The sequence below is a fragment of the Lithobates pipiens genome, unplaced genomic scaffold, assembly GCF_037356315.1.
Source record: "Lithobates pipiens isolate NorthernLeopardFrog02 unplaced genomic scaffold, aLitPip1_a1.2 Scaffold_18, whole genome shotgun sequence".
Lineage (NCBI taxonomy): Eukaryota > Metazoa > Chordata > Amphibia > Anura > Ranidae > Lithobates > Lithobates pipiens.
Window position 1 is genome coordinate 429,532,574 of NW_027507758.1, and position 12,461 is coordinate 429,545,034.

General features: G+C 41.0%; 1 protein-coding gene across 2 annotated transcripts in view; it reads left to right on the plus strand.

The window, feature by feature from the left end:
• IFT80 (intraflagellar transport 80) overlaps window positions 1–12,461 on the plus strand; it is a 189,469-nt gene that overhangs the window by 20,720 nt on the left and 156,288 nt on the right. For both annotated transcript variants that reach the window (XM_077488065.1, XM_077488064.1), the window contains exons 3-4: window positions 802–1,025; window positions 8,786–8,896. In XM_077488065.1, coding sequence (XP_077344191.1) covers window positions 802–1,025; window positions 8,786–8,896 — 335 coding nt within the window. The remainder of the gene's footprint in view (window positions 1–801; window positions 1,026–8,785; window positions 8,897–12,461) is intronic.

Here is a 12,461-nt window from a genome sequence, read left to right on the forward strand (position 1 = left end):
CATGCGTGGCACTTTGTCCGATCGGAATTCTCTACAAACAATCGGACAAAGTCCGATCAGATCATGTTGTCGGAAAATTTTATAGCCCAGCTCCAAAACTTTGTCGGTTGGCTATTCCGACAGAAACAGTCCGATGGAGCCCACACACGGTCGGATTATCCGACAACACGGTCCGATCGCACATTTTCCGTCGGAATGTCCGACCGTGTGTACAAGGGCTTAAAGGTATAAGTGCAGTTTGATTCTTTTTCCTTTCATAGCAATTTGTGATAACTTATAATTTCCCAGTTGGCTTTTCTGCAGAGATTGTCCCTGTGTGGTTTGCCCATGACTGTGTGGCCTCTCTTTCAAATCTTTCCAGTACATCTGAATGCCACATACCATTGCTTTTATCAGGAGGCCCACCCACAGCCTGTCAACCTGGTGTAAAAGCTGAAGGATTTGGCTGTATGCTGTGTCTTACCTGACAAACTGGAGTAGTTGGCTCCCTTATCAACCTCCTGGATCCTACAAGAAACATAAATTTAGTTGTGTGATTGCAGCATACACTGGAAATTGTGAGCATTGTATAATCAAGATACTGCATTATGTAAGTTTGACATTTGAATGGATTTCGATGGGCGTCTTAACACCAGTCAATTATTAGCTGATTTAATCTAAAATGATTTATTCTGGCATATAATCCACCTGTATGTATAATATTTTAGGCATCATTAAATCCTGTATGTTTTTAAATTGTAAGGGGAAAGGCTGGCTACATTTTCCTCTCTATCAACAAGTTGGCTTTCTTAATTCCATTGTACATAAGGAACTGGTGAGCTGCGTGGGCTGGACCTCTGCTGATGAACTGTACTCCTGCAGTGATGACCATCAAATAATGAAGTGGAATTTGTTGAATGGCGAGACATCACTGGTAGTAAAACTCCCAGATGATACCTATCCTATTGACCTACACTGGTTTCCCAAGAATTTGGGTAACAAGAAACAAGGACAATCAGATGTGTTTGTGCTAACAAGTTCTGATGGTGAGTATGTTTGATCTGTACTCAACATGTTGCTTAGTTTCATAGGTGTCTTTTCTGGTAAACTGTTCATACACAGGATGATTATGAGACAAATCAAACATTTTCCAATAGTCACCACAATTTGAAGAGAAAACAACTTTGCCTAATAGTTGTTACCATCTTATTTTCTGAATAGGTTGTAATGGAAAATCTGCTCACGGGATGACCTCATTTGGGTGTGCAGTCATTGCAGACTGTTTCTACTGATCCCAGCACAATCTGGGATCTCTGAGAAGGTTCCAGATCTGTGTGTGTGTTTTTTTTGTTTGTTTTTTTTATTCTATTAACCACTTCAGCTCCGGACCAATAAACACCTTAAGGACCAGAGGTCTTTTTGCAATTTCGCACTGCGCTGCTTTAACTGGTAATTGCGCGGTCATGCAATATTGCACCCAAACGAAATTTGCGTCCTTTTCTTCCCACAAATAGAGCTTTCTTTTCATGGTATTTGATTGCCTCTGCGATTTTTTTTTTTTGCGATATAAATGGAAAAAGAGCGAAAATTTTGAAAAAAAAAGATATTTTCTTCTTTTTGTTATAAGAAAAATCGAATAAACTAAATTTTAGTCATACATTGAGGGCAAAATTTATTCAGCCACATGTCTTTAGTAAAAAAAATGTCAATAAGCGTATATTTTTTGGTTTGCGCAAAAGTTATAGCGTCTACAAACTAGAGTACATTTTCTGGAATTTACACAGCTTTTAATTTATGACTGCCGATCTCATTTCTTGAGGCGCTAAAATGGCAGGGCAGTACAAATCCCCCCCAAATGACCCCATTTTGGAAAGTAGACACCCCAAGGAAATTGCTGATGGGTATGTTGAGCCCATTGAATATTTATTTTTTTTGTCCTAAGGGATTGAATAATGACAAAAAAAAATAAAAAATTTTTTTTTACAAAAAGTTGTCACTAAATGATATATTGCTCACACATGCCATGGTTATATGTGGAATTGCACCCCAAAATATATTCCGCTACTTCTCCCGAGTATGGGGATACCACGTGTGTGGGACTTTTTGGGAGTCTAGTCGCACACGGCATCCCGAAAACCAATCACCACCTTCAGGATTTCTAAGGGTGCAAATTTTTGATTTAACTCCTCACTACCTATCACAGTTTCGAAGGCCATAAAATGCCAAAATAGCACAAAACCCCCCAAAATGACCCCATTTTGGAAAGTAGACACCCCAAGCTATTTACTGAGAGGCATGTTGAGTCCATGGAATATTTTATATTTTGCCACAAGTTGCGGGAATATTACAAACTTTTTTTTTTTTGCACCAAGTTGTCACTAAATGATATATTGCTCACACATGCTATGGGCATATGTGAAATGACACCCCAAAATACATTCTGCTGCTTCTCCCGAGTACGGGGATACCACATGTGTGGGACTTTTTGGGAGTCTAGTCGCGCACGGCACCCCGAAAACCAATCACCACCTTCAGGATTTCTAAGGGTGCAAATTTTTGATTTAACTCCTCACTACCTATCACAGTTTCGAAGGCCATAAAATGCCAAAATAGCACAAAACCCCCCCAAATGACCCCATTTTGGAAAGTAGACACCCCAAGCTATTTACTGAGAGGCATGTTGAGTCCATGGAATATTTTATATTTTGCCAAAAGTTGCGGGAATATTACAAACTTTTTTTTTTTTTTGCACAAAGTTGTCACTAAATGATATATTGCTCACACATGCTATGGGCAGAAGTCAAATTACACCCCAAAATAAATTCTGCTGCTTCTCCCGAGTACGGGGATACCACATGTGGGGGACTTTTTGGGAGCCTAGCCACGTACGGGACCCCGAAAACCAAGCACTGCCTTCCGGATTTGAATATAAAATGCTATAAAAAACAAACTAACCAGAGTCACCCGTAACACTTATACGGTGATCAGTGGTGAAAGGGTTAACTAGGGGCAATCAGGGGGTTCAAATTTTTATTAGGTAGTATATGGGGGTCCCTGGCGCTATATAAAAACCTGACGGGGAACCTAAATAACTAACTGGCTAACCAGCGTCACCAGTGACACTTATACTGTGATCGCTGGTGAAAGGGGGTGAAAGGGTTAACTAGCAGCAATCAGGGGGTTAAAACCATTATTGGGTAGTATATCGGGGTACCTAGCGCTATAAAAACCTGGCGGTGAACCTAAAAAAATAACTAGCTACCTAGCGACACTAGCGACACTGATGCAGCGTTCAGAAAAATTATCGCTTAGTGACACTGGCAAAAGGGGGTGAAAGGGTTAACTAGCGGAAATCAGGGGGTTAAAACCATTATTGGGTAGTATATCGGGGTACCTAGCGCTATAAAAACCTGGCGGTGAACCTAAAAAAATAACTAGCTACCTAGCGACTGTAGCGACACTAATGCAGCGATCAGAAAAACGATCGCTTAGTGACACTGGCAAAAGGGGGTGAAAGGGTTAACTAGCGGCAATCAGGGGGTTAAAACCATTATTGGGTAGTATATCGGGGTACCTAGCGATATAAAAACCTGGCGGTGAACCTAAAAAAATAACTAGCTACCTAGCGACACATGCAGCGATCAGAAAAATGATCGCTTAGTGACACTGGCAAAAGGGGGTGAAAGGGTTAACTAGCGGCAATCAGGGGGTTAAAACCATTATTGGGTAGTATATCGGGGTACCTAGCGCTATAAAAACCTGGCGGTGAACCTAAAAAAATAACTAGCTACCTAGCGACTGTAACGACACTAATGCAGCGATCAGAAAAACGATCGCTTAGTGACACTGGCAAAAGGGGGTGAAAGGGTTAACTAGCGGCAATCTGGGGGTTAAAACCATTATTGGGTAGTATATCGGGGTACCTAGCGATATAAAAACCTGGCGGTGAACCTAAAAAAATAACTAGCTACCTAGCGACACATGCAGCGATCAGAAAAATGATCGCTTAGTGACACTGGCAAAAGGGGGTGAAAGGGTTAACTCTAGGGGCAATCAGGGGGTTAAATCTTTATTGGGGGGTGATAGGGGGCTACCCTGGACCTAACACTAACTGTCCTGACAGTTTTTACTGTCACAACTGACACTGAATGCATTGATCAGTAAAGAAATGATCAATGCAATCAGTGACACTGTGACTGGGGGGGGGGGATCGGGGGGGGTTTGTGTGCCTGTGTGTACCTACATGTCAGTGTAGTGTTGGTGCACACTTACTTTTACTCTTCTCCTCGTAGTCCGGTCAAAAAGACCGCCCCGAGGAGAATGACATCACTTCCTCCTTCCTGTGTAAACAATACACAGGGGAGGAAGCTTCTCATTGGCCAGGAGCGATCCAGAGGGGGTGGCCGAAAACCAACGGCCATCCCCTCATCACGGAGCGCTCCTGGACCGAATCGGACCGCCGTAAACAGCGGGAGGGGGTCCGATCGGACCCCCCACCTGCTGGAAGGCAATCACGTAGATGTACGTGATTGTGCCTGCCTGTGCCATTGTGCTGACGTACAATGGCAATACGGCGGTCCTTAAGTGGTTAAACCATTCATGGGTGTAATTGGTGTTCTTTGCCTCAAGCAACAATTTATTATTATTATTATTATTATATTAATAAAGGATCTATATATCGCCAACAGTTTATGCAGCGCTTTACAATATAAAAGGGAGACAGTACAGTTACAATACAATAAAATATCAGAGGGCCCTGCTCATAAGATACAAAAGTAACTGGGGGATGAACTGATGGGAGTGACAAAAGATGAATTGGCAGCATGATAGGCTTCCCTAAAGAGATGAGTTTTCAGGGATCACCTAAAGGCAGCCAGAATAGGAGATAGCCAGACAGATTGAGGTAGGGAGTTCCAGAGGATGGGTGAGGCTCTGGAGAAGTCCTGGAGATGAGCATGGAAGGAAGAGACAAGGGAGCTAGAGAGCAGGAGGTCCTGAGAGGAGCAGACAGGACGTTTGGGTGCTCTTTTTGGACAAGATTGGTGTTGTAGCTCAGGGCAAAGTTGTGAATGGCATTGTATATTGTTGTTAGCCCAGCAAATTATATTCAAAATGCTATCGGAAGCCAGTGTAGGGCTTGGCGGAGAGGGGTGGCAGACAACGAGCGGTTGGCAAGGTAGAGGAATCTGGCAGCAGCATTCATGATAGACTGAAGAGGGGATAGCCTATGGAGAGGTAGGCCTAAGAGAAAGGAATTGTAATAGTCAAGGCAAGCAATAACAAAGGAGTGTATGAGTAGCTTAGTGGTTTCATTCGTTAAAAAGGGGCGAATATTAGACATTATAGGAGGTGAAGTTAAGGTTTTGACAACGATTGGATTTGGGGCTGAAAGGACAGGTCAGAGTCTAGGATTACACCTAATACTCTGGCTTGAGGGGAGGGATTGATGGTTGCATTATTGACCTTGATGGAAAAGTCAAAGAGCGGGGGAATATTATTAGCTTGGTTTTAGAGAGATTCCGTTTAACTACTTCAGCCCTGGAAGATTTTCCCCCAAATGACCAGGCCATTTTTTGAGATACGGCACTGCATCTTTTTGACTGACAATTGCGCGGTTGTGCGACGCTGTACCCAAACAAAATTGACGTCCTTTTTTGCCCACAAATAGAGCTTTCTTTTAGTGGTATTTGATCACCTCTGCGGTTTTTATTTTTTGCGCTATAAATAGAAAAAGAGCGAAAATTTTGAAAAAAACTAATATTGTTTACTTTATGCTATAATAAATACCCCAAAAAATGTCTTCATCAGTTTAGGCCAATATGTATTCTACATATTTTTGGTAAAAAAATTGTTATAAGTGTATATTGATTGGTTTGGCAAAAGCTAGGGGATCACAGTTTCCTGTGGGTATCCTTCCTTTAATTTACCTGCGGTGCCCTTTACACAACCTCATCTTGTGATTTGTGATATCACAGTTATTGGGTCTGAAATGCTAACCTATGACTCACAGATTGGAATAATTCTCGGACTCTTATGCCATTTCCCGTCTAGGATAGAATAGTCACGCCATAACCAACGACCACAAAATCACCAAGTGAAACAGTTACTTAAAGTAAAACGTCAGTTTTATGAAGAATAGATTTTTTTGCTGTTTCCACCCCTTGTTTATTGACACTGCTTGGGAACATCCCTAAGGTCAAGATTTAAAGTAGCTGTGTCTGTCAATGAACGAAAGAGAAAATAGGATTTTTGTACTCACCATAAAATCCTTTTCTCTGAAGTTCATTGATGGACACAGCACCCACCCCATCTATTTATGTTTGTACTGATTTTTGATGAACTGAGCTGCAGGAAGCAGAGTGAGGGGTTATAGCCAGTGGGACAGTTTTGCTGTTTTTACATGTTTTACATGTTCTGCCTAGTCCTCTCCTGAAGGTGGCGACATAACCCCAAGGTCAAGATTTAAAGGAGCTGTGTCTGTCAATGAACTTCAGAAAAAAGGATTTTACGGTGAGTACAAAAATCCTATTTTTTTATCTTAATGCATAGAATGCATTAAGATAAAAAAAAAACCTTCTGGTAGATTCATGTCAAATTTGTTAAATCCTAGACATCTCTCCAGTCAGCCACCAAGAACAGGTTTTCCCATTTCATACTGGTATTCTCGCTGTGATATCCTGACATGTAGGAAGTTTCACCACTTATCTACAGCTAATAGTTGATTCAGGTCGCATATTCTTTAATTTAATTATTATTATTATATGCCTAATTTTTCTCAGTTTTTCTCATGTTTTATGCTGCGTACACATGACCGTTTTTTCCCTCAGAATAAACTCTGACGCTCTTTCCAACAGAGTTAGTCTGAAACGGACTTGCCTACACACGATCACATCAAAGTCCTATCGTTTAGAATGCGATGACTCACGACAGGACTAGAAAAAGGAAGTTCAGTAGCCAATAGCTGCCTTTGCGTCATTTTTGGTCCGTCGGAATAGCATACAGACGAATGGTTTTCCTGAAAAGAATTGATTCCGTCGGAAAGATTTAAAACATGTTCTATTTTTAGGTCTGTCAGAATTTGAGAGAAAAAGTCAGATGAAGCCCACACACGATTGGAATATCTAATGGAATGATTCCATCTGACCTTTTCTCCGGAAAGTCAGACCGTGTGTACATGGCATTACAGTTTGATTAATTGCTAAAAGCTTGTTTTGACATTCATTATGTTCATCCATTAGTTTGCCACTTCTGGATTCCATGACTTGTTGTTCTTACTATACTGTACTCAGGTCTGCCATATTTATGAAGCTGCTAAATTGGAATTTGAGAGAGGACTGCAGGATTAGTAGTATGCTGTAACACCGGTGAACATACAGTAATTACCTGTAATACAGACTTGCAGACTTATTCCCCTGCCTGTTTGCCACATTTTGGCCTGTTTTTCAGAAATTTGTCAGAAGCCATTCCTCCATGTTTGTAGTTTGTAGATCACTGCTTTATAAATAACTAGAAAATGATATGCAGGGGTAAATCTATTCTTCATAAAACTGACGTTTTACTTTAAGTAACTGTTTCACTTGGTGATTTTGTGGTCGTTGGTTATGGCGTGACTATTCTATCCTAGACGGGAAATGGCATAAGAGTCCGAGAATTATTCCAATCTATGAGTCATAGGTTAGCATTTCAGACCCAATAACTGTGATATCACAAAGCACATGATGAGGTTGTGTAAAGGGCACCGCAGGTAAATTCCAGGAAGGATACGCACAGGAAACTGTGATTCCAGAAAGTAGATTTTTAAACAATTTTTCCTTCTATTAGCAAAGATATATATAATATTTTTTCTATCGTTCATTGATGCAGATGCAGCTTGATAGCAGTATTACCCTAGGTAACTTGCTATCTACAGGAGAAATAGACACTAGGCACATAAAAAATTGAGAACCAGCCCCCCTTTGAGTCTACAACCCCTTCCACAACATACCTGTTCACTCTGATGGTTTTTGTTCACTTGGAAGATTTTCTATCTACAACTACTGTTAGATTCAGGCCTGATACTATAATCATGGAGGTCTCTCCATTTATTCAAAGAACGCATGCTTTCTGAGGTTCTCTCTGTTACTGCTCTGAATTCTTGGAGGTTTTCCCAGTAAGCCAAGAAACACAGGTTTTCAATAAATTGGAACTAAACCGTTCTACCCATCACAGCCAAAGAAACTGCCATATTAGGCAGTTGCCACGGTGCTGCACATGTGATCGGTTATGACACTAGCTACTTGATGGCTTGACAGTTTGGTTAGGAGCCCAAGCAACTGTGACAGTTATCATTCACAACATGCTTACTTGTAACTTTTTTGGGAAACCGTTAAATCAATGGGTATAATTCTGTATCAGCCAGCAGTTGTGGTACCAAAACCTTTCTAATCAAGGCAGATTGTTCCACCCCTTCTTTTACTTCCTCTAAAACGGTGTCTAGGCTAAGTTTTCATAGGCACTAATAATCCTCCAAAGTATTTCTTCTGCAGAGATTGGAAAGACCCATTTGATGCTTCATAAGATTGATTTGTATGCACCATTAAGCCTCAGCTCTAAAATTAATTGTTGTGGCCAACAGCCACTCAGGTCACAGCTCTCCAATAGATAGGCAATTTAACTGGACACAATAATTATTCAAAATACCAGAACGCTGGCTGTTATTTATAAGGAAGTTGTAAGTTCAGTAAAACAATTTTAATAAGACCTGCAGATATGTAAAATACTCTTTGAAGATGTTGTACATTAATGCTCCCTTTCTTTTGACTTCTAGGAAAATTCCATTTAATTACTAAGGTTGGCAGAGTGGAGAAAAGTGTGGAGGCTCATTCTGGAGCAGTACTTGCTGCCCGCTGGAATTTTGATGGGACAGCACTGGTTACAGGTAAAATAATGTTGCTCTGTGATTTTTTATTAACCATTTTATTTTTTTTGCAATGATGTGTTAGACTATGTCCCTTACTAGTATCAGTCCTTTTGTCAAATCCATCACATTAGGGGCCTCATGCACACAGGACATTTTCTTTCCTCCCCTGGACACCTTTGCCTCAGGGGAGGAAGAAGCAGCTTAAACACACCTAAAGCTGCATTTTGCAAACACGTTTAGACATGTTTATGCACGTCAAGCATTTGGGCATTCAGTCATTCCATTGATCGGAATATTAAAGTGATTGTAAATGAGCACCTTGTAAAACAACCCATTCAGTTTAAATTAGAAATGAAAGGCAAACATTTTTGTATAGATATAATAAAAACATTATAAATACCTTTTTCCCTTTTTTATAAATTATCACATTTTCTCTGTTCTCAGCTGCATAAGAGCTGGGGTGGGAGAAGTACCAGCACACTGAGCTTCCCAGTGACAGACTGTGTGCAGTGGGGGCGTGTCAAATCAAGTCTGATCATTGGAGGATAGCAGGCAGAGTTCCCAGCACAGCTAGAGAGCTGACCACGATGTGTTCTGCTTAATGTGGTCAGTTTTTAATAGGGAATCTGAGGGACTGGCAGGAACACCAGGGAGTTCACATAAAGGAAGCAATTACAAAGAGAATAGGATACTTTCTCCTACAAGTACATGATGCAGCAGGCACATATAAGGAATATGAAGTGTTGGGATAACAAACGCTTTAATTTATTCTGGTAATTGTAATTGGAAACCTTTTTTCTTTCTGCTCCTCTCCTGAATTCATTGGTGGTGCAAATTTATTTTTTAACCTCTAAATGCTTCTGTTTTCTGTTATATGCCTGTAAACACCTATGTGTGCTTGGCCACATAGGCTAAAATAGAGGTGCATTTAGAGGCTGAGGCTGAAAAAAGGCAATGCCTGTAAAAGCCTCAGGGTTTTTTTTTTTTTATGCCCTGCTTGAAGCCTAATTGTTCATTGCCATGCTATCCTGCTGTCTATCTGTTATTAAAGTAACAGAATATTTGCCAGAAAAGCTGGTGGTGCTTACATTTTAAAGGTTTGTGTGTATATGTATGTATGTATGTATGTATGTATGTATAATATGTAAGATACAGTGGTAATTAATATCTTCAAAGGTGAAGTCCATATAGAGCTTGGGCAGGAAGAAGGGTAAGGTGGGGTACAGTAGAAATCCTGTGGCAGCAGCTGCATGTCAAGAGGGTAATATTGTCCAAATTTGACTTGACTAACGACGGTACATGTTGGCGGAAATGTGGCCATCATGGGAACCTACTGCACATCTTTTGGAACTGTCCCAAACTCAAGGGCTACTGGCACTCAGTATTCAAGCTGATCGCCGATGTCACCAAACAATCAGTCACAGAATCTCCCTACCTCGCCCTCCTGTCCTTAACTATTGAACAATTTCCTAACCCGACCAGAAACATCATAATACACATACTTCTAGCAGCACGCTTGAATATAGCACGGAAGTGGAAGGACATTGATCCACCTACCCTAACAGAAGTAATTCGCACTACCCACACACATTACATACATGAAACAGTACTCGCACTCAGACGAGGTCCCAAAACCCGACTTCTTTCTAACTGGCAACAATGGAAAGACTGGGTCAACTCCCCTAAGTTGACCCCACTATTTTACCCTTAATCTTTGAAACAAGTCCTAACGCAACCATAGGTGCAGGAGGGGATGGCTTTGCTCGAGCACAGCATAGATCCCTCAGGGGGTGCTCGGGTGGAACATCCTCTCTCTCCGAAGTAGTTGAAGAGTATAGCAGACGGTACTGACCCAGTCTTCATCATGACTAGTTTACCAGCTGGACCCTTGATTTTACTTATCACATTGAAATGTTGATTTCTCCACTGTGTGTGTCCACCGGTATCTATGCTTTTCTAATTTACATAGCGGACGACGCTTATCTCACCTTCCTAACGTCCTTCTATAGGCGGGAAAAGTTATTATTTTATTGTCTTTTATTTAGTTCGAAGCCTGTTCTTGTTCTTTTTTTTTTCTTTTTTTTTTCTATAATAGCAAGGCGTACAACCACATCCTCAGATGTCTACATACACTTTACCATTTCTAGAGCTATCTTAGCAAATGCCGCCTTTGTTAACTTGATGTACTTTCAGTTCTAATATTGTACGTTATCTAATGCTGTACATTCTATCCTGTTTATTCATTGTATAATGAAAACCTGAATAAAAATCTATTAAGGAAAAAAAAAAGAGGGTAATATTGCATTTTGGAACTGTAATATTCAATGCTCAGGTTTCCAGGACATAACTATTTTTATAAAAGGTGACAACTGAAAGGAGTCATCAGATTCATTGTTCTGAAGCAATTTGGAAAACTTAAAGTGATCCTATGCTTTGCCCATACAAGTTCACAAGTTAATGTTGACCTTACCAGCTGCACATACAATATGTTTTGCTCTTTGGCGTATCTGTTTGTCAACCAGAATTAAAGAGCTAGAGAACTGTCCAAGCTTTGGGTCATGACTTGCACAGGTTAAGGACTTTCTCTGTGCAACTAAGTGGCTGTTCTCCAAGCATCGGCGCTGTCCTGTGGGAAGCAGTTCAGTGAGTCACATGCTTTCCTATTCCTAAATATATTGGTAATTTTTCTTTACTACTGGCAGTTGAATGGATTGATGAGGGGACAAGGGTAAGTATGTTGTTCTGGTGGGGCCACTGTTGCTTTGCTATTTCGCTTTAAGGAAAAACCCTACTAATTGCTGTGGACATCATTTTTACTTTTCCATTTGGTTGATGACCTCTGTGAATGTGAGTGAGTTTTAAATACGACTTTTTGCTGTGACTAAGTATGATCTTATTTAAATAAAAATATCTCTGCGCTAGTCTGGTATGGAACTGCTGCAACTCAAATCTTGGAAGGGATAAAATAATATAAATGGCTAATGGTGCGCTGCTACTTTAAATAGTGAACTGTTGTGATAATGAACAAAATAAAGTGAATAAATAAGATATCTACCTACTTATTTGCATCATTAAGTTACTATCTTATTGTTCACACACATACTTTTTTTGAACACTTGGCTAAATATCCTGTTTATTCACTTTATTTTGTTCATTATCACATCAGTTCACTATTTAACCACTTCCCGACTGGTGCACGATTGGTGTTCAGGTACGTCCATTTGCAATTGCCGGCATGCCATCGCGTGCGCGCCACCAGCGGCGCGCGCACGTGTCGGTCGGGACCCACGTGAGTCCAGTCGCGGGGCCCGCGGACTTGATCGCCGCGGGTATACCCGCGATCGTCTCATGGGGAGGCTGAACGGGGAGATGCCGATTGTAAATAGCATCTCCCCGTTCTGCCTAGCAAAAAGTGACACTGATCTCTGCTCCCTGTGATCGGAGCAGAGATCAGTGTTCACTAACACACAGCCACGCCCCCCACAGTTAGTAACATGCCCCTAGGACACATTTAACCCCTACACTGCCACCCACTGGTTAACTCCTTCACTGCCAGCGTCATTTACACAGGAATCAGTGCATT